The 21350-nt window shown below is 65.0% G+C and overlaps 2 gene segments (V, D, J or C); both read right to left on the bottom strand.

Annotated features, from left to right (window-relative positions):
* Positions 1-108: 108 nt before the first annotated feature.
* On the bottom strand, positions 109-16268 carry LOC124512454 (immunoglobulin heavy constant gamma 4-like). The segment is given in 7 exon segments: positions 109-1140; positions 5810-5940; positions 7264-7584; positions 7693-8022; positions 8149-8205; positions 8480-8770; positions 16187-16268. Coding segments are annotated over 7 exon segments (1281 nt in total).
* A 2625-nt stretch (positions 16269-18893) lies between these two features.
* LOC124512417 (immunoglobulin heavy constant epsilon-like) lies at positions 18894-20099 on the bottom strand. The segment is given in 3 exon segments: positions 18894-19183; positions 19317-19616; positions 19828-20099. Coding segments are annotated over 3 exon segments (717 nt in total).
* Positions 20100-21350: the final 1251 nt, after the last annotated feature.

The raw sequence follows: 21350 nt of genomic DNA, 5'->3' as shown, positions 1-21350 counted from the left end.
AAGACTTTCCCCAGCCGGTTATGGAGTTTTTAAGGATATTTTATTGTCATTAAAAAAAAGAAAAAGAAAAAGAAAAAGAAATGCTAAAGGAAATCAACGAGCTCCAGACATTTAAAATAATAAAACAAGCTAGCCAAGCTTCGGCAGTGGCTTTCCCATGTGTGGGAGCCCCGGGCTCTCTGTCCCTGGGGCTGGGGGCTCTGCTTCTCCTCCCCTGCGTGGCCATCTCTTCCCATGTGGGGGCCCCGACTTGGCACCCACCCAAAGCCAGGGCGGAGAGCCAGTCCTGGGGGTCCGCCCGGCCATGGGCTTGGCTCTCCCTCCCACCCCCGCGCGAGCCTGGTGGGACTCAGGCCCCGGCCACGGGGGGGGCGGGCTGGGCCTGCCGCCCTGGCCTCCTGGCACCTTCCACCTGTGTCCGCCGAGGCTGTGTCCCACTGGCCCGGGGACCAGGTCACCAGACCCCTCTGCAGGAGGCCTGTCTGGCTGGATGTCACTCTGTCCCCGGCATCCACGGGGCTCCCGCAGCAGCCACAGGCCCAGGCCCTTGTCTGCGCGGTCTCCTCCGGCGCAGAAGATCTGACTGACCGTTAGTGACACGTCGGAAGCTTCCTCAGGATCTGGGCCGACGTGGCTGCTCTGGGGAAACCCTGCGTCCCGGAGCCTGGCCTGGACGGGGTTCGCACAGAGGCCGGTCCCTGCCGGACAGACACTGGGATCGCCAGCCGCCCGCCTCCTCCAGGATGAGCGTGCCCGCTGACCGTGCGCGGCCACAGCGGTAGCCTGGCGGCCGCCGTGGAGGGCCCAGCGGGCGTCCACCAGCTCAGGTTGGGGCACAACCTGCCGTCCCCGCGATTCTCCAAACGGGGGTTCAGGGCGCAGCATGCAGCTCACGGTGGCCGCGAGGCCAGAGGGCGAGGGCGCAGGCCCAGGGTGGCTGTGAGGTCAGAGGGTGGCGAGGTCAGAGGGCGGGAGAGCAGGCCTGGCAGCAGGCTGACGCACCGGGATCCTGTGCAGGGTTGGGGCAGCGCTGACACCCGCCCGGGACGGCTGGCCCTAGGCCCCCTGCCCGATCATGTTCCTGTAGTCGGGCGCGATCGTGCGCTTCAGCTCCACCACCGAGGAGAAGATCCACTTCACCTGCAGCAGGAGGGCAGGAGGTGACGTGGCTGGGACCCCCGAGGACAGCCCCCCTTCCAGGCGCCCCCCTCCCCGGGACCGCTTGAGTGGGAGGGAGTCTTATGGGGATGGCATGGGGACCGGGAGGGGACAGAGGGGATAGCGTGGGGGTCAGTGTGGGAACAGCCTGGGGTCAGTTTGGGAACAGCGTGGGGACAGCATGGTGACAGTGGGTCCACAGCATGGGAACAATGTGGGGTCAGTTTGGGAACAGCATGAGGACAGCATGGTGACAGTGGGACCACAGCTTGGGGTCAGCATGGCGTCTGTAAGGGGTCACTGTAGGGACAGTGTGGGGACAGCATTGGGTCACTGTGGGGTCAGCATGGGGTCAGTCTGATGTGGACAGTGGGTCAACAGTATAGATCAGCATGGGGTTAGTGTGGGTTCAGCATCGGCTCATGGTGGGGACAGGGTGAGGTTAGTGTGGGGACAGTGTGAGGTTACTTTGGCGTCAGTGTGGGGTCAGCATCAGGTCACAGTGGGGACAGCATGGGGTGAGTGTGTGGACAGTGTGGGGTCAGTGTGGGAACAGCATGGGGACAGCATGGTGACAGTGGGTCCACAGCGGGGGGTCAGCATGGGTCATTTTGGGGACAGCAAGGGGATGGCATGGGGACAGAGGGGATAGCGTGGGGCTCCGTGTGGGAACAGTGTGGGGACAGCATGGTGACAGTGGGACCACAGCATGGGGTCAGCGTGGGGTCAGCATCGGGGTCACAGTCAGGACAGTGTGGGTCAGTGTGGGGGGGTCGGGGAGACAGCATGGTGACAGTGGGTCCACAGCGTGGGGTCAGTATGGGGTCAGTGTGGGGGCAGCATTGGGTCACGGTGGGGTCAGTGTGAGGCAAATGAGATCAACATCGGGTCAGCGTGGGGATAGCGTGGTTCCAGTGGGTCCCCAGTGTGGGGGCAACATGGGGGCAGCATGGGGGCAGCATTAGGGTAGTGTGGAGTCAGTGTGGGGGCAGTGTGGGGTCAGCACGGGGTCAGCATGGGGGCAGCATGGTGATAGTGGGTCCACAGCGTGGGGTCTGCATGGGGTCACTGTAGGGACAGCGTGGGGTCAGCATGATGGGGACAGTGGGTCCACAGCATAGGTCAGTGTAGGGTCAGTGTGAGGTCAGCATCGGGTCATGGTGGGGACACCATGGGGTTAGTGTGGGGACAATGTGAGGTCAGGATGGGGTCAGTGTGGGGACAAGGTGGGGTCAGTGTGGGAACAGCATGGGGACAGCATGGGGACAGCATGGTGACAGTGGGTCCATAGCATGGAGTCAGCATGAGGTCATTTCGGGGACAGCATGGGGATGACATGGGGTAGAGGCGAGAGCGTGGGGGTCAGTGTGGGAACAGCGTGGGGATAGCATGGTGACAGTGGGACCACAGCATGGGGTCAGTGTGGGGTCAGCATCGGGTCACGGTTGGGACATGTGGGGTTAGTGTGGGGACGGTGTGAGGTCAGCATGGAGTCAGTGTGGGGACAGCATGGGGTCATTACGGGGACAGCATGGGAATAGCATGGGGACAGGCTGGGGTCAGCATGGGGGTCAAAGGCAGGACAGCATGGGGTCAGTGTGGGATCACAGGGGAGACGGCATGGTAACAGTAGGTCCACAGCACGGGGTCAGTGTGGGGTCAGTGTGGGGTCATGGTGGGGACAGCGTGGGATCAGCACGGGGTCAGCATGGGGGAGCATGGGGTCAGCGTGGGAACAGCATGGGGACAGCATGGTGACAGTGGGTCCACAGCATGGGATCAGCATGAGTTCATTTCGGGGACAGCATGGGGATGGCGTGGGAGTCAGTGTGGGAACAGCGTGGGGACAGCATGGTGACAGTGGGACCGCAGCATAGGGTCAGCGTGGGGTCAGTATCGGGTCATGGTTAGGAGAGCATGGGGTCAGCGTGGGGTCAGTGTGGGGTTAGTGTAGGGACTGCATGGGAATAGCATGGGTTCAGTGTGGGGTCAAAGGGGAGACAGCATGGTGACAGTGGGTCCACAGCATGGTGTCAGTATGGGGTCACGGTGGGGACAGCATAGGGTTAGTGTGGGGACAGTGTGAGGTCAACATGGGGTCAGTATGGGGACAGCGTGGGGTCACTGCAGGGACAGCTAGGGAATAGCATGGGGACAGCATGGGGACAGCATGGGGAAAGTATGGGGTCACAGTGGGGTCAGCATGGTGAGAGTGGGTCCACATCATTGGGTCAGTATGGGGTGACAGGGGAGACAGCATGTTGACAGTGGGTCCACAGTATGGGGTCAGTGTGGGGGCAGCATGGGGTCAGCGTGGGGTAGCGTGGGGTTAGTGTGGGGACAGTGTAGGGTCAGTGTGGGGACAGCCTGGGGTCATTGCGGGGACAGCATGGCAATAGCATGGGGACAGGCTGGGGTCAGCATGGGGGTCACAGGCAGGACAGCATGGGGTCAGTGTGAGGTCACAGAGGATACAGCATGGTAACAGTAGGTCCACAGCATAGGGTCAGCGTGGGGTCACAGTGGGGTCAGCGAGCGGTCAGCGTGGGAACAACATGGGGACAGCATGGTGACAGTGGGTCCACAGCATGGGATAAGCATGAGTTCATTTCGGGGATAGCATGGGGATGGCGTGGGAGTCAGTGTGGGAACAGCGTGGGGACAGCATGGTGACAGTGGGACCGCAGCATGGGGTTAGCGTGGGTCAGTATCGGGTCACGGTTAGGAGAGCATGGGGTCCATGTGGGGACAGCATTGAGTTGCAGTGGGGATAGCGTGGGGTCATGGTGGGGTCAGTGTGGGGGCAGCACGAGGTCAGCGTCTGGTCAGTGTGGGGATAGCGTGGTTCCAGTGGGTCACCAGTGTGGGGGCAGCGTGGGGGCAAGGTGGGGTCTGCGTGGGGTCAGTGTGGGGGTAGTCTGGGGGCAGTGTGGGGGCAACATGGGGTCAGTGTCGAGTCAGTCTGGGGTCAGCATGGGGTCAGTCTGGGGGTAGCCTGGGGGCAGTGTAGGGTCAGCACGGGGTCAGAGTCGGGGCAGCGTGGGGTCAGTGTGGGGGCAGCGTGAAGTTTGTGGGGACAGGGTGAGGTCTGCGTGGGGTCAGTGTGGGGGTAGCCTGGGGGCAGTGTGGGGGCAGCGTGGGGTCAGTGTGGGGGCAGCATTGGGTCACAGTGGGGACAGCGTGGGGTCATGGCGGGGTCAGTGTGGGGCAGCATGAGGTGAGTGTCTGGTCAGTGTGGGGATGGCGTGGTTCCAGTGGGTCCCCAGTGTGGGTCAGTGTGGGGTCAGCGTAGGGTCAGTGTGGGGGCAGTGTGGGAGCAGCGTGGAGTCAGTGAGGGGGCAGCGTGGGGTCAGCGTGGGGGCAGAATGGGTTCAGCGTCGAGTCAGTGTGGGGATAGCGTGGTTCCAGTGGGTCCCCAGTGTGGGGACAGCGTGGGGTCAGTGTGAGGGCAGCGTGGGGTCAGCATGGGGGCAGTGTGGGAGCAGGGTGGAGTCAGCGTGCGGGCAGCGTGGGGTCAGCGTGCGGGCAGCGTGGGGGCAGCATGGGGGCAGTGTGGGAGTAGCGTGGGGTCAGCGTGCGGGCAGCGTGGGGTCAGCGTGAGGTCAGCATGGGGTCAGCGTGCGGGCAGCGTGGGGTCAGCGTGCGGGCAGCGTGGGGTCAGCATGGGGGCAACATGGGGTCAGGGTCAAGTCAGTGTGGGGATAGGTGGTTCCAGTGGGTCCCCAGTGTGGGGACAGCGTGGGGTCAGCGTGGGGTCAGCATGGGGTCAGTGTGGGGGCAGCGTGGGGTCAGTGTGGGAATGGCATGGTTCCAGTGGGTCTCCAGTGTGGGGACAGCGTGGGGTCAGCGTGGGGGCAGTGTGGGAGCAGCATGGGGTCAGCGTGCGGGCAGTGTGGGGTCAGCGTGGGGTCAGTGTGGGGCAGCATGAGGTCAGTGTCTGGTCAGTGTGGGGATAGCATGGTTCCAGTTGGTCCCCAGTGTGGGTCAGTGTGGGGTCAGCACAGGGTCAGCGTGGGGTCAGTCTGGGGGCAGCATGGGGTCAGTCTGGGGGTAGCCTGGGGGCAGTGTGGGGTCAGCACGGGGTCAGAGGTGGGGCAGCGTGGGGATAGCGTGGTTCCAGTGGGTCCCCAGTGTGGGGACAGCGTGGGGTCAGCATGGGGTCAGTCTGGGGGTAGCCTGGGGGCAGTGTAGGGTCAGCACGGGGTCAGTGTGCGGGCAGCGTGGGGTCAGTGTGAGGGCAGCGTGGGGTCAGCGTGGGAGCAGCGTGGGGTCAGCGTGCGGGCAGCGTGGGGTCAGCGTGGGGTCAGCGTGCGGGCAGCGTGGGGTCAGCGTGGGGGCAACATGGGGTCAGCGTCGAGTCAGTCTGGGCTCAGCGTGGGGTCAGTCTGGGGGTAGCCCGGGGGCAGTGTAGGGTCAGCACGGGGTCAGTGTGCGGGCAGCGTGGGGGTCAGTGTGAGGGCAGCGTGGGGTCAGCGTGGGGTCAGCGTGTGGGCAGCGTGGGGTCAGCGTGCGGGCAGCGTGGGGTCAGCGTGGGGTCAGCGTGGGGGCAACATGGGGTCAGCGTCGAGTCAGTGTGGGGATGGCATGGTTCCAGCGGGTCCCCAGCGCTGGGACAGCGGGCCACAGTGCGGGACGGTGCGGGGACACCCACCTTGAAGAGGGTGACAGTGGCGCTGTAGCACACGCTGAGCAGGAAGAGCGTGATGAAGATGGAGATGGTGGTCCACAGCCCATCCAGCTCCCCGTCCTGGTCCTCCGCACAGCTGTCGTCCAGGAGCAGCTCTGGACAGGAAGGGAGTGGTGAGTGCCATGCCTGCCCATAGGGGTGGTTCCCGGGGTGACGGTCGCGGCCCTCCGTAGCCTCAGGGCACCGGCCTCGGTGCCCCCATCCTCCCGCCTGGGCCTGGCCCGTGGGGACGCGCTCCCTCTCTGCTCTGCGCTGTGCTGGGGCTGTCTGGGGGGAAGGCAGCCTGACCACCACACCCGTTCTCCTGGGGACCCGGCCCGCAGGGCGGGAGGGTCAGCAGAGCCCAGGGAAGGGTCGAGAGGGTGGCAGGCAGTGACCCTAGCGAACGAGTGGGTGCGAGTGTCGGGGCCAGCTGGGGGTGGGGGTTGGTGTGTGTTGGGAGGGGCCCCAGTGTCCTGGGGAGAAGAAGGGCTGGTCAGTGTGGTCGGCGAGCGGATGGGCTGCTGAGCGGCCGATGGGTGTGGGAGGGGGTGGGGACCAGGCTGGGGCCCCCGGTGAGGGTTCCCAATCCTGGTTCCGGTCTGGGCCCTGGCACATTGTCCCGTGTGAGGCCCGGTGGGTCAGGTGTGCGTGCGTGTGTGTGTGTGTGTTTGTGAAGGTGGCCCTGCTCAGTGGGAGGGGCTTGTTTTCAGCGTCCATGTGGGTGTCTGGGATGGTCCCTCCCCTGGGCCCTCAGGACTGCTTGCCTCTGCCCGTTTGGGGCACCGGGGTGAGTGTCCCCACGAGTGGACAGGCCTGGCCCCAGGCAGGGTGAAGCCAGGCGGGGCCGCCTCATCTGAGGGGGGGTGAGGGCCTGTCCTCACAGCATGGGTCAGGCCTGGCTACTGCACTGGCACAGAGCTACCGCTCAGAGCTGTCAAGAGGTCCAGGGGACGGGGGGAGCAGCGGAAGAGGACAGGCCAGCGTCCCACAGCTTGGGCGGGTCCAGACGTGGGAAAGACCGTGCGCCCCGTTCCCTGAGGGGCTCTGAGGGCTTCTCCGTTCCCTGTCGGCCCCCTCCGGCCTTGAGTAGCCCCTGGCCAAGCCCTCTCTCTGTCCCAGGCGGCTCCCGGCCATGAGTTTCGGCCGCCTGTGCAGACCTGCCCACTCAGGTCCCGGCCCCTGGTGGGACCCACGCTCTCCCGTGAATGGTGACCCCTGAGCCTCGGAGCCTGGCCTGCCCGCACCTCCCAGAGGCCCGGGTGTCCTGAGCTCTGCCTCGGAAAGACGCACGACAGTGTCACAGGTCCCAGGGCAGTGCTGGGTGCTTTATTCACGCAGGGTGCCTGCCCGGGGGTGGGTGGCGGGGGATGTACACAGGGGTGGGCGCTCAGAGCCCGCGGGGGCCTGCTGGGGGGCCGGGCGCGCTGCTCATTTACCCGGAGACTGGGTGAGGGATTTCTGTGTGTGGTGGCTGTGCAGAGCTTCGTGTGACACCGAGCAGGTGTAGGTGTTTCCACTCTGCCAGCGGGACTTGTCCACCAAGAGCCTGCTGTACAGGAAGTAGGTCCCGTCGCTGTCCAGCTGGGGCGGGGTCGTCTGGTAGTTGTTCTCTGGCTCTGCCTCTCCGGTGATCTCCCACTCGACGGCAATGTCAGGCGGGTAGAAGCCTTCGATCAGGCAGGTCACGCTGACTTTGTTCCTGCTGAGCTCCTCCTGGGCTGGAGGCAGGACGTACACCTGGGGCTCGTGGGGCTGTCCTGTGGGGTCAGAGGTCAGCACAGATGGTCACTCCCAGGGTGGAGGGCTGGCCTGGGTCCGCCAGGCCCCACTCGACCTCCCTGTGCCCCATCTGTCCTGTTGCCCACCTTTGGCCTTGGAGATGGTCCTCTCGATGGCTGAGGGGAGGGCTTTGCTGTTGACCTTGCACTTGAACTCCTTCCCCTTGAGCCAGTCCTGGTGCAGGATGGGGAGGACACTGACCACACGGTAGGTGCTGTTGAACTGCTCCTCACGCGGCCTCGTCTTGGCTGTGTGCATCTCGGTGTTATCCACAAACCATGTGATCTGGACATCGGAGTCATCTGGGCCCAAGTCCACCACCAAGCACGTGACCTCGGGCGTCCGGGAAATCGAGAGGGTGTCCTTGGGTTTTGGGGGGAAGATGAAGACGGACGGTGCTCCAGGAATCTCAGGAACTGGTGTGGGAGACACAATGCAGGGGTCAGCATTTGGGGGGGATCCTCTTGAACATTCCCCCCACCAGGCAGTCCCTGGATACGGGCCATGGCCTTGGTGTGCAGGGCGGTGCCCTGCTGACTCACCTGGGCATTTGGGACCTTCCCCGGTTTTGGGCTCTATTGTGGACGCTGTTTTGGGTACTGCAGAGAGACCAGACAGGAGGTTAGTGGGGGCCAGGGGTGGGGACAGCTCTTGGGGTGGGCTAGGTCAGGGCCGGTCAGGGGGGCGTCCCAGACTGGTGCCTGCCATTGGAGATGAAGTATGGTGGGGGCGTGCAGCCTGCGCTCACACTGGACCAGGCAGCCAGGCCAGAGGCCCTCCTCCCCGAGCTTGGGGGACAGAGGTGCCACTCCTGTGCCCCGGGGTCAGGTGGGCCGGCTGACCTGGCCTGTCTCCCAGTGGACACCCTCTTACCGGTCTTGTCCACCTTGGTTTTGCTGGGCGGGTGGGCCACGTTGCAGGTGAAGGTCTCACTGAGCCACCTGCTGGAGGGCACTGTCACCATGCTGCTGAGAGAGTAGAGCCCCGAGGCCTGCAGGACGGACGGGAAGGTGTGCACACCGCTGGTCAGGGTGCCGGAGTTCCAGGACACGGTCACCGGCTCAGGGAAGTAGCCTAACACCAGGCAGGCCAGGGCCACGGTGGCGCCAGATGTGGTCCCGCAGCTGGGGGCCAGTGGGAACACCGATGGGGCCGTGGTGGAGGCTGCAAGAGAGGAGGCCGTGTGACCACAAGGGTCTCGCTCCTGGGAGGGTCCGGGCAGGGTATCAGGTGCCCGGGCTTGGGGTGGCCCTCCAGGAAGTCTGCAGACCAGCCGCCCGGCGTAGCTCTCTGCCGCCCCAGGGCCTCGTGTATCTGCGGCTGCACGCGCTGGCCCCATGGGCCTGGTCGGTGCTGGGTGACCTCCTGCTGGATTAGCGTCTCCTGGGCCCAGCCCCTGGGTCCCCACTCGGGCTTCCTGTGGGTGCTCGGCCTGAGCGAGCCATCTGTCTGAGCTCTGACCGGTGGCCCCTGCTCCCAACGGGCCTCTGCTGAGGCCCTGAGCCCACTGCCCTGTTGTCCCAGCCTGAATCTGCCCTGGGCCAGCGGGACCTTTCTTGAACACAGCAGGCCTCTGCCACCCGCTGCCCGTGCCCCTCAGCCCGGAGTCCTCGTCGTGGCCTGCCGTCTGCCCTCCAGGCCTCACATCTTCTGGGTCAGCTCTGCAGCTAAAGCGCCCGGGCGCCGGATCCCGTCCCTGCCCTGAGCCCCTCCTCAGGCCTTCCTGGGCTCACTCAGTGCCCGTGCCCTGGGGCCTGTCCAGCTCCTCCCTGTCCCCAGAGCCCTCTTTCAGCAGAGGTCTTTCCTGAGCCTGCCTGCCCCTCAGTGCCGGTGGGAGCCTTGCCCCGCCCTGGCTGTCCTCTCGGGCACGGTGCCAGCACCCCAGAGCCCACGTCCCCCGCCAGACCCGACCCCTCTGCCAAGTCTGATGGCCCTGCCTGGCCTCCCCTCCCACCCACACTCCAGGCTGGCGGCCCTGCCTCAAACTCCCAGGCTCCCCCTTCCCTGCACCGGCTCCACTGCCCTGAGCCACCCCTCCTGGCTTTGTCATGTCCAGCCTTCTGTCCCCCATCCCCACGAGCCTCCAGAGCGGGTTCAGCGCCCCTGAGCCTAAGCCTGTGGCCACCCCTGTCCCTTCAGCCCCAGAGACCTTCCTACCCAGGCTCGCCTCTCCCCCTACCTTGTCCACCGGGCCGCAGGCGGCTCACGCCCTCCCGTGTCCAGGGAGGCTCTCCTGGGCCCGCGCCCTCGTGGTCTCTGTGTGCCGTACCGCTCAGCTCCCACCTCGTCCAGGGCTGCTCGTAGCTCAGTCCCTCTGCCCTTCACCCCTGAGGCTCCTGGGGCAGCCTTGCTCCTCCTGCCTCCCCCTGCCCCTGCTCACCCTCACATACCCTACCTGTTCCCCTGCTTCTCCTGCCCTCTCCCTGCCCCTCCTGCTCTCCCCCTGCCCCTCCTGCTCCTCCTGCCTCCCCCCTGCCCCTGCTCACCCTCACATACCCTGCCTGTTCCCCTGAGCTCCTGGTGCAGCCCTGCCTCTCCTGCCCTTCCCTCTGCCCCTGTTTCCCTGCCCCCTGCCCCTGCTCACCTGTACCAGCTGTGTGTGCTCCCAGGGAGTTCCTGTGGGCAGCCCTACCCCTCTTTCTCTCCCCTTGCCCCTCCTCCTCTCCCCCCTGCCGCTCTTGCCCACTCCCCAGCCCCTCTTGTCCTCCCCCTGCCCCTCCTGCCCTCCCCCTATACCTCCTGCTCTCCTCTGCTCCTCCTGCACTCCCAACCCCCTGCTCACCCTCACATACCCTGCCTGTTCCCCTGCTTCTCCTGCCCTCTCCCTGCACCTCCTGCTCTCCCCCTGCCCCTCCTGCTCCTCCTGCCCTCCCAAACCCCTGCTTACCCTCACAGGTCTGCCTGCTCCCTTGAGCTCCTGGTGCAGCCCTGCCTCTCCTGCCCTCCGCTTGCCCCTCCTGCCCTCTCCCTTCCCCTCTTGCTCTCCCCCTGCTCCACCTGCCCTCCTAATCCCCTACTCACTGTCATAACCCGTGCCTGCTCCCCAGAAGTCCTGGGGGTGTCCCTGCCCCTCCTGCCCTCCCCCGTGCCCCTCCTGCCTCCCCCCTGCCCCTGCTCACCTGCACAAGCTCTCTTGCTCCCCTGAGCTCCTGGCCTGGTGGTAGCTCCGAGCTGTCTGTGCTCCCCATAGGTTCACCTCCTTCTAGCAGCTCCTCCACCTGCCCCCACCCCTTTGCCTGGCCCCTCATGCTGAGCCCAGGCCTTGGATCCGTCTAGCTTCTTGCCTCTGCATGTCTGAGACCTGGTCCTGCCAGTTCAGGCCTCGGCTCCCCCTGCCCTGCAGCACTCCTAACCTCCCCCTGCCCTGCCGCCCTCAGCACCTCCTGGCCAGAACTCCCACCCCCGAGCCCCTGCAGACTCCAGACCTTACCAGAACCCTGCCTGCTGCAGGAAGCCCTCTCAGCTCAGGTCCCTGGGGACAGTCCAGGGTCACTGTGTCCTCCTGCCTACAGCTTGTCTGAAGCAACCCTGCCCCACAGCAGCCCCTGCCCCTCTTGCTGTCCCCCCTGCCTCTGCTCACTCTCACAAGCTCTGCCTGCTCCCCTGAGCTCATGGTGCAGCCCTGCCTCTCCTGCCCTCCTCTCTGCCCCTCTTGCCCTGCCCCTGCCCCTGCTCACCTATACCAGTTCTATGTGCTCCCAGGGAGTTCCTGGTGGCAGCCCTTCATGTGTTTCTCTCCCCCTGCCCCTCCTGCCCTCCCCCCTTGCCCCTCCTGCCCACTCCCCAGCCCCTCTTGTCCTCCCCCCTGCCCCTCCTGCTCTGCTCCCTGCCCCTGCCCTGTCCCCTGCCCCTGCTCACGTGTAGGAGCTCTGTGTGCTCCCAGGGAGCTCCTGGGGCAGCCCTAAGCTTCTTGCTCTCCCCCTGCACCTCCTGCCCCTCCTGCCCTGCCCCCTGCCCCTGCTCACTTGTACCAGCTCTGTGTGCTCCCAGGGAGCTCCTGGGGATAGCCCTACCCCTCTTGCTTCCCCCTGCCTCTCCTGCCCTTCCCTCTGCCCCTGTTTCCCTGCCCCCTGCCCCTGCTCACCTGTACCAGCTCTGTGTGCTCCCAGGGATTTCCTGGGGCAGCCCTTCATGTCTTTCTCTCCCCCTGCCCCTCCTGCCCTCCCCCCTTGCCCTCCTGCCCACTCCCCAGCCCCTCTTGTCCTCCCCCCTGCCCCTCCTGCCCTCCCCCTGCTCCTCCTGCCCACTCTCCAGCCCCTCTTGTCCTCCCCCTGCCCCTCCTGCCCTCCCCCCTGCCCTTCTTGCCCTGCCCCGTGCCCCTCCTCACCTGTACCAGCTCCTTGTGCTCCCAGGGAGTTCCTGGGGCAGCCCTACCCCTCTTTCTCTCCCCCTTGCCCCTCCTGCCCACTCTCCAGCCCCTCTTGTCCTCCCTCTTCCCCTTTTGCCCTCTCCATGCCTCTCTTGCTCTCTCCCTGCTCCTCCTTCCCTCCCAACCCCTGCTCACCCTCACAAGCTCTGCCTGCTCCCCTGAGCTCCTGGTGCAGCCCTGCCTCTCCTGCTCTCCCCCTGCCCCTCTTGCCCTGCCCCCTGCCCCTGCTCACCTGTACCACCTCTGTGTGCTCCCTGGGAACTCCTGGGGCAACCCTGTCCCTCCTGCTCTCCCCTTGCTCCTCCTGCTGTCTCTCAACCCCTCCTGCTCTCCTCCTGCCCCTCTTGCTCCCTCCCTACCCCTTCTGCTCTCCTCCTCCCCCTCTGTTCTCCCCCCTGCCCCTCCTACCCTGCCCCCTGCCTCTGCTCCCTATGCCAGCTTTGTGTGCTGCCTGGGAGCTCCTGGGGCAGCCCCCTGTCCCTCCTATTCTTCTCCTGCCTCTTCCGTTCTCCCCCTGCCTCTCATGACGTCCCCCTGCCCCTCCTGCCCTCTCCCTGGCCCTGCTCACCCTCACAAGCTCTGCCTGCTCCCCTGAGCTCCTGGGGCAACCTTGCCTCTCCTGCCCTCCGCCCTGCCCCTCCTGCCTTGCCCCCTGCCTCTGCTCACCTGTACCAGCTCTGTGTGCTCCCTGGAGCTCCTGTGGCAGCTGCCTGTCCCTTCTGCTCTCCCCCTGCGGCTGCTGTCCTTCCCCTGCCTCTGCTCACCTGTACCAGTTCTGTGTGCTCCCTGGGAGCTCCTGGGCAGAACCCTGCCCCTCCTGCCCTCCCTCCTGCCCTCCTGCCCTCCCCCTGCCCCTGCTCACCTGTACAGCTCTGTGTGCTCCCTGCGAGTTCCTGAGGCAACCCCTGCATCTCCTGCCCCTCCCCTGCCCCTGCTTACCCTCACAAGCTCTGCCTGCTCCCTGAGCCCCTGGGGCAGTCCTGCCTCTCTTGCCCTCGACCCTGCTCCTCCTGCCCTGCCCCTGCCCCTGCTCACCTGTACCAGCTCTGTGTCTCCCAGGGAGCTCCTGGGACAGCCCTACCCTCTTGCTCTCCCCCTGCCCCTGCTGCCCTCCCAGGAACCCTGCTCACCGGCAGAAGCTCTGCTGGCTCCCCTGAGCTCCTGGGGGAGCCCTGACTCTCCTGTCCTCCCCCCAGCCCCTCCTGCCCTACCCCTACCCTCCTGCCCTCACCTGCCCCTCCTGCTCTTCCCTGCCCCTACTGTTCTCCCCCTGCTCCTCCTTCCCTCCCAACCCCCTGCTCATCCTCACAAGCTCTGCCTGGTCCCCTGAGCTCCTGGGGCAGTCCTGCCTCTCTTGCCCTCGACCCTGCTCCTCCTGCCCTGCCCCTGCCCCTGCTCACCTGTACCAGCTCTGTGTGCTCCCTGGGAGCTCCTGGGACAACACTCTGACCCTCCTGTGTTCCCCCACCCCTCCTGCTCTCCCCCTGCCCTTCTTGCTCTCCCACAGCCCCTTCTGCCATGCCCCCTGCCCCTGCTCACCTGTACCAGCTCTGTGTCTCCCAGGGAGCTCCTGGGACAGCCCTACCCTCTTGCTCTCCCCCTGCCCCTGCTGCCCTCCCAGGAACCCTGCTCACCGGCAGAAGCTCTGCTGGCACCCCTGAGCTCCTGGGGGAGCCCTGACTCTCCTGTCCTCCCCCCAGCCCCTCCTGCCCTGCCCCTACCCTCCTGCCCTCACCTGCCCCTCCTGCTCTTCCCTGCCCCTACTGTTCTCCCCCTGCTCCTCCTTCCCTCCCAACCCCCTGCTCATCCTCACAAGCTCTGCCTGCTCCCTGAGCCTCTGGGGCAGTCCTGCCTCTCTTGCCCTCGACCCTGCCCCTCCTGCCCTCCCTCCTGCCCTCCTGCCCTCCCCCTGCCCCTCTTGCCCTGCCACCTGCCTCTGCTCACCTGTACCAGTTCTGTGTGCTCCCTGGTAGCTCCTGGGCAGAACCCTGTCTCTCCTGCCCTCCCTCCTGCCCTCCTGCCCTCCCCCTGCCCCTCTTGCCCTGCCACCTGCCCCTGCTGACCTGTACCAGCTCTGTGTGCTCCCTGGAGCTCCTGTGGCAGCTGCCTGTCCCTTCTGCTCTCCCCCTGCGGCTGCTGTCCTTCCCCTGCCTCTGCTCACCTGTACCAGTTCTGTGTGCTCCCTGGGAGCTCCGGGGGACAACACTGCCCCTCCTGCCCTCGCTCCTGCCCTCCTGCCCTCCCCCTGCCTCTCTTGCCCCTCCCCTGCCCCTGCTTACCCTCACAAGCTCTGCCTGCTCCCTGAGCCTCTGGGGCAGTCCTGCCTCTCTTGCCCTCGACCCTGCTCCTCCTGCCCTGCCCCTGCCCCTGCTCACCTGTACCAGCTCTGTGTCTCCCAGGGAGCTCCTGGGACAGCCCTACCCTCTTGCTCTCCCCCTGCCCCTGCTGCCCTCCCAGGAACCCTGCTCACCGGCAGAAGCTCTGCTGGCACCCCTGAGCCCCTGGGGGAGCCCTGACTCTCCTGTCCTCCCCCTGCCCCTCCTGCCCTGCCCCTACCCTCCTGCTCTCCCCTGCCCCTCCTGCTCTTCCCTGCCCCTACTGTTCTCCCCCTGCTCCTCCTTCCCTCCCAACCCCCTGCTCATCCTCACAAGCTCTGCCTGGTCCCCTGAGCTCCTGGGGGAGCCCTGACTCTCCTGTCCTCCCCCCAGCCCCTCCTGCCCTGCCCCTACCCTCTTGCTCTCCCCTGCCCCTCCTGCTCTTCCCCTGCCCCTCCTGCTCTCCCCCTGCTCCTCCTTCTCTCCCAACCCCCTACTCGTCCTCACAAGCTCTGCCTGGTCCCCTGAGCTCCTGGGGGTAGCCCTGCCTCTCCTGCTCTCCCCCGGCCACTCTTGCCCTGCCCCCTGCCCCTGCTCACCTGACCAGCTCTGTGTGCTCTCTGCTCTCCCCTTGCCCCTCCTGCTCTCTCCCCACCTGTCGTGATCTCCCCCTGCCCCTCTTGCTCTCTCCCTGCCTCTCCTGCTCTCCCCCTGCCCCTCCTGCCCTGCCCCCTGCCCCTGCTCACCTGACAAGCTCTGCCTGCTCCCTGAGCTCTTGGGGCAGCCCCATGCCTCTTGCTCTCCACCTGCCACCTCTGCTCACCTGCACAAGCTCCGTTGGCTCTCCTGAGCTCCTGGGCAGCTGTACTTCTCCTGCCCTCCCCCTGCCCCTCCTGCCCTGCCCCCTGCCCCTGCTCACCTGTACTAGCTCTGTGTCCTCCCTGGGAGCTCCTGGGGCAAGCCCCTGTCCCTCCTGCTCTCCCCCTGCCCCTCCTGCTCTGCGCCTGCCCCTCTTGGCTTCCCCTGCCCCTCCTGCCCTCCCCCTGCCCCTGCTCATCTGTACCAGCTCTGTGGGCTCCCCTGGAGTTCCCAGGGCAACACCCAGTCCCTCCTGTTCTCCCCCTGCCCCTTCTGCTCTCCCCCTTCCCCTGCTCACCTACACAAACTCCACCACTGGTCTTCGGAGCTAATGGACCACAGTTGCCTTCTGCCCTTGCTGCCCCATGACCTCTCCCCCACAGGCGAGCTCAGCCCGCAACTACTGTGTGTTCTTAGGGCTGCCCCGGTCTCAGCTGCCCATCCCAGACTCCTTAGCCCAGGTTTGGCTCCTGACCGTCTGCCCCTGTGCTACTGTCTGGGTTCTGAGCACACGGGAGCCCCTGCCAGCCCCTCGTGCTCTGTCCCGGCTCATGTGCTGCAGCCCAGGACCCCATGGCCAGCACCTCTGACCCTGGCCTGGGGCCAGAGCCGGCCCCAGTGTCCTGGACAGGACCCTCGGGCCATCTGGGGTCCTCTTCTTCCCCTGTGCTGGGCCGGCCTCTCCCTGTGCCCTCACCTTAGGCCTGTCTGTCCACGTCGGCCTTGGTCCTGCAGTAGCTCAGTCCAGCCCAGCCCTGGGCTCCCAGCACAGATGGCAAAGGGCAGGCCTCAGGCCCACCATGGCCATCATGTTCCTTGAAGGCCCAGTTGCCACGTCCGGTGCGTCCAGCAATGTTGGCGTGGGCGCTCCGGCCCATGCCTCCCTCGTCCCTGCCCTGGCCGGTGCCCTGGCCCCCAGGCAGCCTGTGTCCCCCATGCTGGCTGCTCCGGCCCGTCCGTGGGGCCCCGTCTCTCCTTGGCTCCTGGGCTGCTTCTGCTGCCCCCACGCCGCCCTCTCTCCGTGCGGAGCCTACTCACCAAGGGCTGGGGCGACGGAAGGCTGGCCCCAGCACCTCGGCCCTCCTCGCTCTGGCCCCAGGCACATGTGGCTCCTTGTAGCTGAGCTCTGTGCCCATAGCCCCCTTCCTAGCCCCCAGGCAGCCGTGGGAAGACTAAGAACAGGATTGAAACTAGGTGGCTCGGCGACACGCTTCCTGAAGTTCCCTTTTCTTCTGGGTACTTTCTGTCTCAAGGGCCTGGGTGTGCGGGGGTGGGCTGTGGGGGGGGGCTGGGGTCCCAAAAGAGGGCACAGGAACCCCGCTCTCACCTGGGCGTGTGGTGTGGGCACAGGTTGACCCACCCATAGCCTGAGGCCCCGCCCTGGGCCTTGTCCCGTCCACTCAGCAGTGTGGCCTCCCTGGTGGGACGCTGTCTTCCTCTGGCTTCAGCCATGGTCACAGTCATCTGCCCATGGTCAGAGGGAAGCTACTACCCTAGAGGACAGACAGAAGCCTGATGTGCAGGGACAGAGTTCGTGGTGGTCACCGGACCTGAAAATGTCCCTGCAGCTGAGAGACCCTGTGTGGTCCCTGTGCTGCACGTGCAAGGGGGCCGTGACCCCTCAGCCCCTGTGTTTGGACAACCACAGTGTGCACCCCAGGCTGCCACTTCCTGCGGTGTTAGGCCTCGATGGGGACGCCTCCGCACCACGTCCAAGTCCCAATCTGGGCCTGCTGGGCTGTGGGTGTGCCTGGAGCCCTCGGCCTGTGGTGCGAGGCTCTCTGCCCTGCTCACACTCATGTGAGCGAGGGCTCTGGGCTCCTCCTGGGGTCTGGGGCCTTGGCTGGGTGGGTCCGGCCCGCTTGGTCCCCGGGGCTCCCCAGAATGGCACCTTGGCCGTAGCTGGACGGCTGCACTGGGCCCAGGGCCTGACTCCCACGAGAAGCCACGTCTCCTTAGGTCCTGATCTTAGGAATCCAGCAATGGCTCTTCTGTGCCCCCATCCCCACGGAGTTCACAGAGACCCTTGGGCTTCTGGGGAGGGGAGCAGACCCCGCCCCCTGCATGGGGCAGGGCAAGGTGATGGAGGAGCCCGTGGTCCTGGAAATACTGCAGTGGCCACTTTGCAAATGCCATCAGTCACAGCCTCGGTGAAGGGAGTGTGCACCCCACACTCCGGGCTCCCGCAGCCCAGCCCCCTCTCGGGGTGCCCGGCAGTTAGGGTCCTCAGCAAACTGTGGGTCCCTGGTTGCTCAAGAAGCACATCCATCTACACAACTCTGGTCAGATCACGGGAACCGATGAGTTTGGCAAAACCCTCGAGGGTGTCCCGGCTACCGTGCGTTTCGGACATGGGGCCCCAGGCACCTCTAAAGGCAGGGTTTTGGCAAGACAAAGTGGCACATCGTACGTCCCTTGGACAGCTAATTCCCTCCCCTGGTCCCCATGCAGTGCCCCTGGCGTGGTGCCGGGTCGCTGTCCCTCGTGGGGTCATCACGGGGCTCTGGGGCACCTGCTGTGCCGGATCGGTGTGGGGGAGGGCTGCCTTGGCTGCCGAGGGCGTGGCGGTGGGATGTGGGCCGTCAGGCACTGGGTTTTGTCGGAGACCACACACCTGTCCCAGCCTAGGTTTGCAAGGCCCGTCCTTTCCAGAATAATCCTTTCACAGAAAAGTTGGCGAGGCGATGAAATTACCTAGTGTTGACGCTTTTCAACCATCACGCTGAACTGTGGGTTTGGCTTTCAGAAATATTCACCCTGTGATTACAAGAACAAAGAGATGCTTTGGAGGTGTTCACGGATGTCCCTTCCAGGGGCCTCTCCCCGACCCGCGGCGTCAGAGCCTGCGGTGGTGGTCGTCCAGGGCAGCCGTGAGACACCAGCCTGGCCCGGGGCTGGCTCATTCCAGCCTGACTTGTTGCCACGGCGTCTCAGCAACCCCTCCCCTCCCCTTATGGGCACCTGCTTCCGGGTACCTGCAGATGCTTACTGTGTATATGTAATATTTTGTGCAGGCATGTGAGGTATTTGTGTAGTACCCTCACCTGGATGGTGCGGACCATCTCCCCCCGCCGGGGGTGCCTCTTTCAAGCAAAGTGACCTGGGATGACATGATATTCTTTGTTACAGAAGGTGGAGGAGGGCTCGGGCTGCCAGGCCAGCACACACACCCGCCCTCCTCGTGGCAGGGCCACTGGAAGGTCTGTTCGTGCCGAGAAGCCCTATAGTCAGCACCCCGTGGGCACATGTGGGCCGCGTGCCGGCCCGTGTGCCCTGAGGGGAGGGAGCCAGCTGGAGAAGGCTACCCGCTGTACCATCGGCACTGCGCGATGTGGGGGACGGCACATGTAGTGTGACGGCACGAAGGCCAGCGGTTGCCGGGCGTTTGGGGGGAGGGAGGAAGGAATAGGTGGGGCAGAGGGGATCTTCGGGCCGGGCGATTCTTCTGTAGAAAACGGTAGTGGGGGAAACGCGAGGACAGCAGCCTGAACAGCAGGCTGACCGGGGCGGCACCGCGGACAGGGTGCAGGCTCGGAGAACCTACTCGGGTGGACCTTGCTGTGAACTCCGGACTTTACTCAGCTGTCATCAGTTCACATTGGCTCAGCGTTCGCAACAAACGTGGCACACGGGTGTGAGCTGTTTATAGTGCACAGACTGTCCCATCCCCGTGCTCCACGCCCAAAGCCACCAGAATGTTGTGCGTCAACTGTGCTTCAATAAATTAAAAAACAAAATCTATTTATTAAAAGAATTCATTGTGCTGTACAGAAAAGCAAAAGCACCCGATGGCCCTGTGTGATGTTGAGCTTGCTTGGGTGGAGGTCACCTTGCCCTCCTGCTTGCCGGGGGCAGCGTATGGGAATATGTTCGTGGCCTTCTGCCCATCCATGTCACCCTCCATGACATGGAGGTCACCTGGGACGTAGCCGGAGATGAGGCACAGGAGCTGGATGGTGCTACTGGTGTCACCGAGGGGGTTACACGAGGAGTGGAAGAGCTTCACGGTGGGGGGAATGAAGTTCATGGCACACGCTAGGGGTGAAGGTGGCAGCGTGGCGTCAGCCCCGTGAGCCCACGACACCCACGTGCCCGCCCAGGCGCCTTCCTCCTCTCCTAGCCGCTCCCGCCACGCCTGCCCCCCTCCTCCAGCCCGACCCTGGCTCACCACTGACGGTCTTGTTGATGGTGGGGGACTCCGCGTGAGCCACGCTGCAGGTGAACTTCTGTTTGGCCCACTCGCCCGAGACGCTCACGTGGCTGGTGGTGGTGTAGAGGCCAGAGGTCTCCTGGAGGGTGGCGGGGAGGGTCACGACGCTCTTGTTCAGGGACCCTGCATCCCAGGTCACAGTCACCGGCATCGGGAAGTAGCCCGTGACCAGGCAGCCCAGTGTCACGGACGGGGCGGTGGCGATGGTGCCTTTGCAGCAGGTGGCCAAGGGGAAGACGAGGGGGGCCTGGACGGAGGCTGTGGGGGCAGAGGCAGTGTCAGTGCCGACCGGCGGAGTCTGAGGGGGAGAAGTGTGGGGCAGAGCGGGGTGGTCGGGTGGAGGGGCGCACGGGGACCCCTTCTCCAGCCTCCGGGGCAGATGCTCATTTTGGACTCTTGTTCCCCGAGTCTGCTAGGAACGCCCTCCCGCGAACCCCTGTGTCCCTGCCAGAAGCAGGGGTGTTCTTACCTTTGGCCAGGACACCCTGCCCGCAGCCCTGAGTGGCAGGAACGGGGGGTTCTTGGGGAGCAGAGGTGTCTGACTCGTGTCCTGACCTGCGGAGGCTCCAGGGAGCCCGACTCCAGGCCCCATTCATAGCAGAGCCCAGATCAGTCCTCCCCCACTCCCCCACGTGGTGACTCCTGCCCGGAGCCCAGACCCCAGCTCATCGTCCACGCTGCCCACTCAGTCCAGTGAGACCGACCAGTCCACGTGGCCTCGCGTCAGGACGGCTGAGAGCAGTGATACAAACCCGCTCCACACCCAGCCTCACTAGGTCTGCTGATTCAGACCAGCTCAGGTCACGGGAGTCCGCCTGGGTCCGGCCTGGCCCACGTCAGCCCAGCAGACCCGATTTCAAGCAGGCTAACTCATCTGAGTTCAGTCCACGAATTCCACCAGAATCCTTCAGCTCCGTTTGGCTCAGCCTGCCAGCCAGGCTTGTCGTACCTGCTCAGTCCCACTCAAGGTAGCCTCACTGACCTTGGCCACTGGACCTAGCAAAACAGTACGCCCTGCTTGACTCGCTGAAGCCTGATTCAGCCAGACCAAACCAACTAGCTGAACCCACTTTAGCTCAGCCCAACCCAGTACAGGCCAACTCAGCCCAGCACAGTTCAGCTGAGGCCAGCTCAGTCCAGCTTAGCCTAGTTCAGTTCAACCCAGTACAGCCCAGCCCAGCCCAGCCCAGTTTAGCCCAGCTTAGCCCATCCCCGCTGAACTCAGCCAGGTTCAGCCCATCCCAGTTCAGCTCAGCCCAGTTCAGCCCAGCTCAGCCCAGGTCAGGTCAGCTCAGCCCAGCCTAGCTCAGCCCAGTCCACCCTAGTTTAGCCCAGCTTAGCCCATCCCAGCTGAACTAGCCCAGCTCAGCCCAGCTCAGGCCAGTTCAGCTCAGCTCAACCCAGTTCAGCCCAGGTCAGCCCAGGTCAGCTCAGCCCAGCCCAGCTTAGCCTAGTTCATTTCAACCTAGTTCAGCCCAGCCCAGCCCAGCCCAGTTTAGCCCAGCTTAGCCCATCCCAAATGAACTCAGTCCAGCTCAGCCCAGCCCAGTTCAGCTCAGGCCAGCTCAGTCCAGCCTAGCTTAGCACAATTCAGCCCAGCCCAGCTCAGCCTAGCTCAGCCCAGTTCAGTTCAGCTCAGTTCAGCTCAGCCCAGCTCAGCCCAGTTCAGCCCAGCCCAGCCCAGCCCAGCTCAGCTCCGCCCAGTTCAGCTCAGCTTAGCCCAGCACAGCCCAGCTTAGCCTAGTTCAGCTCAACCTAGTTCAGTCCAGCCCAGCCCAGCCCAGCCCAGCCCAATTCAGCTCCGCCCAGCCCAGCCCAGCTTAGCCTAGTTCAGTTCATCCTAGTTCAGCCTAGCCCAGCCCAGCCCAGTTTAGCCCAGCTTAGCCCATCCCAGCTGAACTCAGCCCAGTTCAGTCCAGCTCAGCCCAGCTCAGCTCAGCCCAGCTCAGCTCAGCCCAGCTCAGTGAAGCTCAGCCCAGTTAGCCCAGCTCA

The sequence above is a fragment of the Lynx rufus genome, unplaced genomic scaffold (genome assembly GCF_022079265.1).
Source record: "Lynx rufus isolate CCGP_SWC_20201006 ecotype Redwood Valley unplaced genomic scaffold, mLynRuf1.p SCAF_17, whole genome shotgun sequence".
Lineage (NCBI taxonomy): Eukaryota > Metazoa > Chordata > Mammalia > Carnivora > Felidae > Lynx > Lynx rufus.
This window is presented reverse-complemented; position numbering and strand designations above follow the sequence as displayed.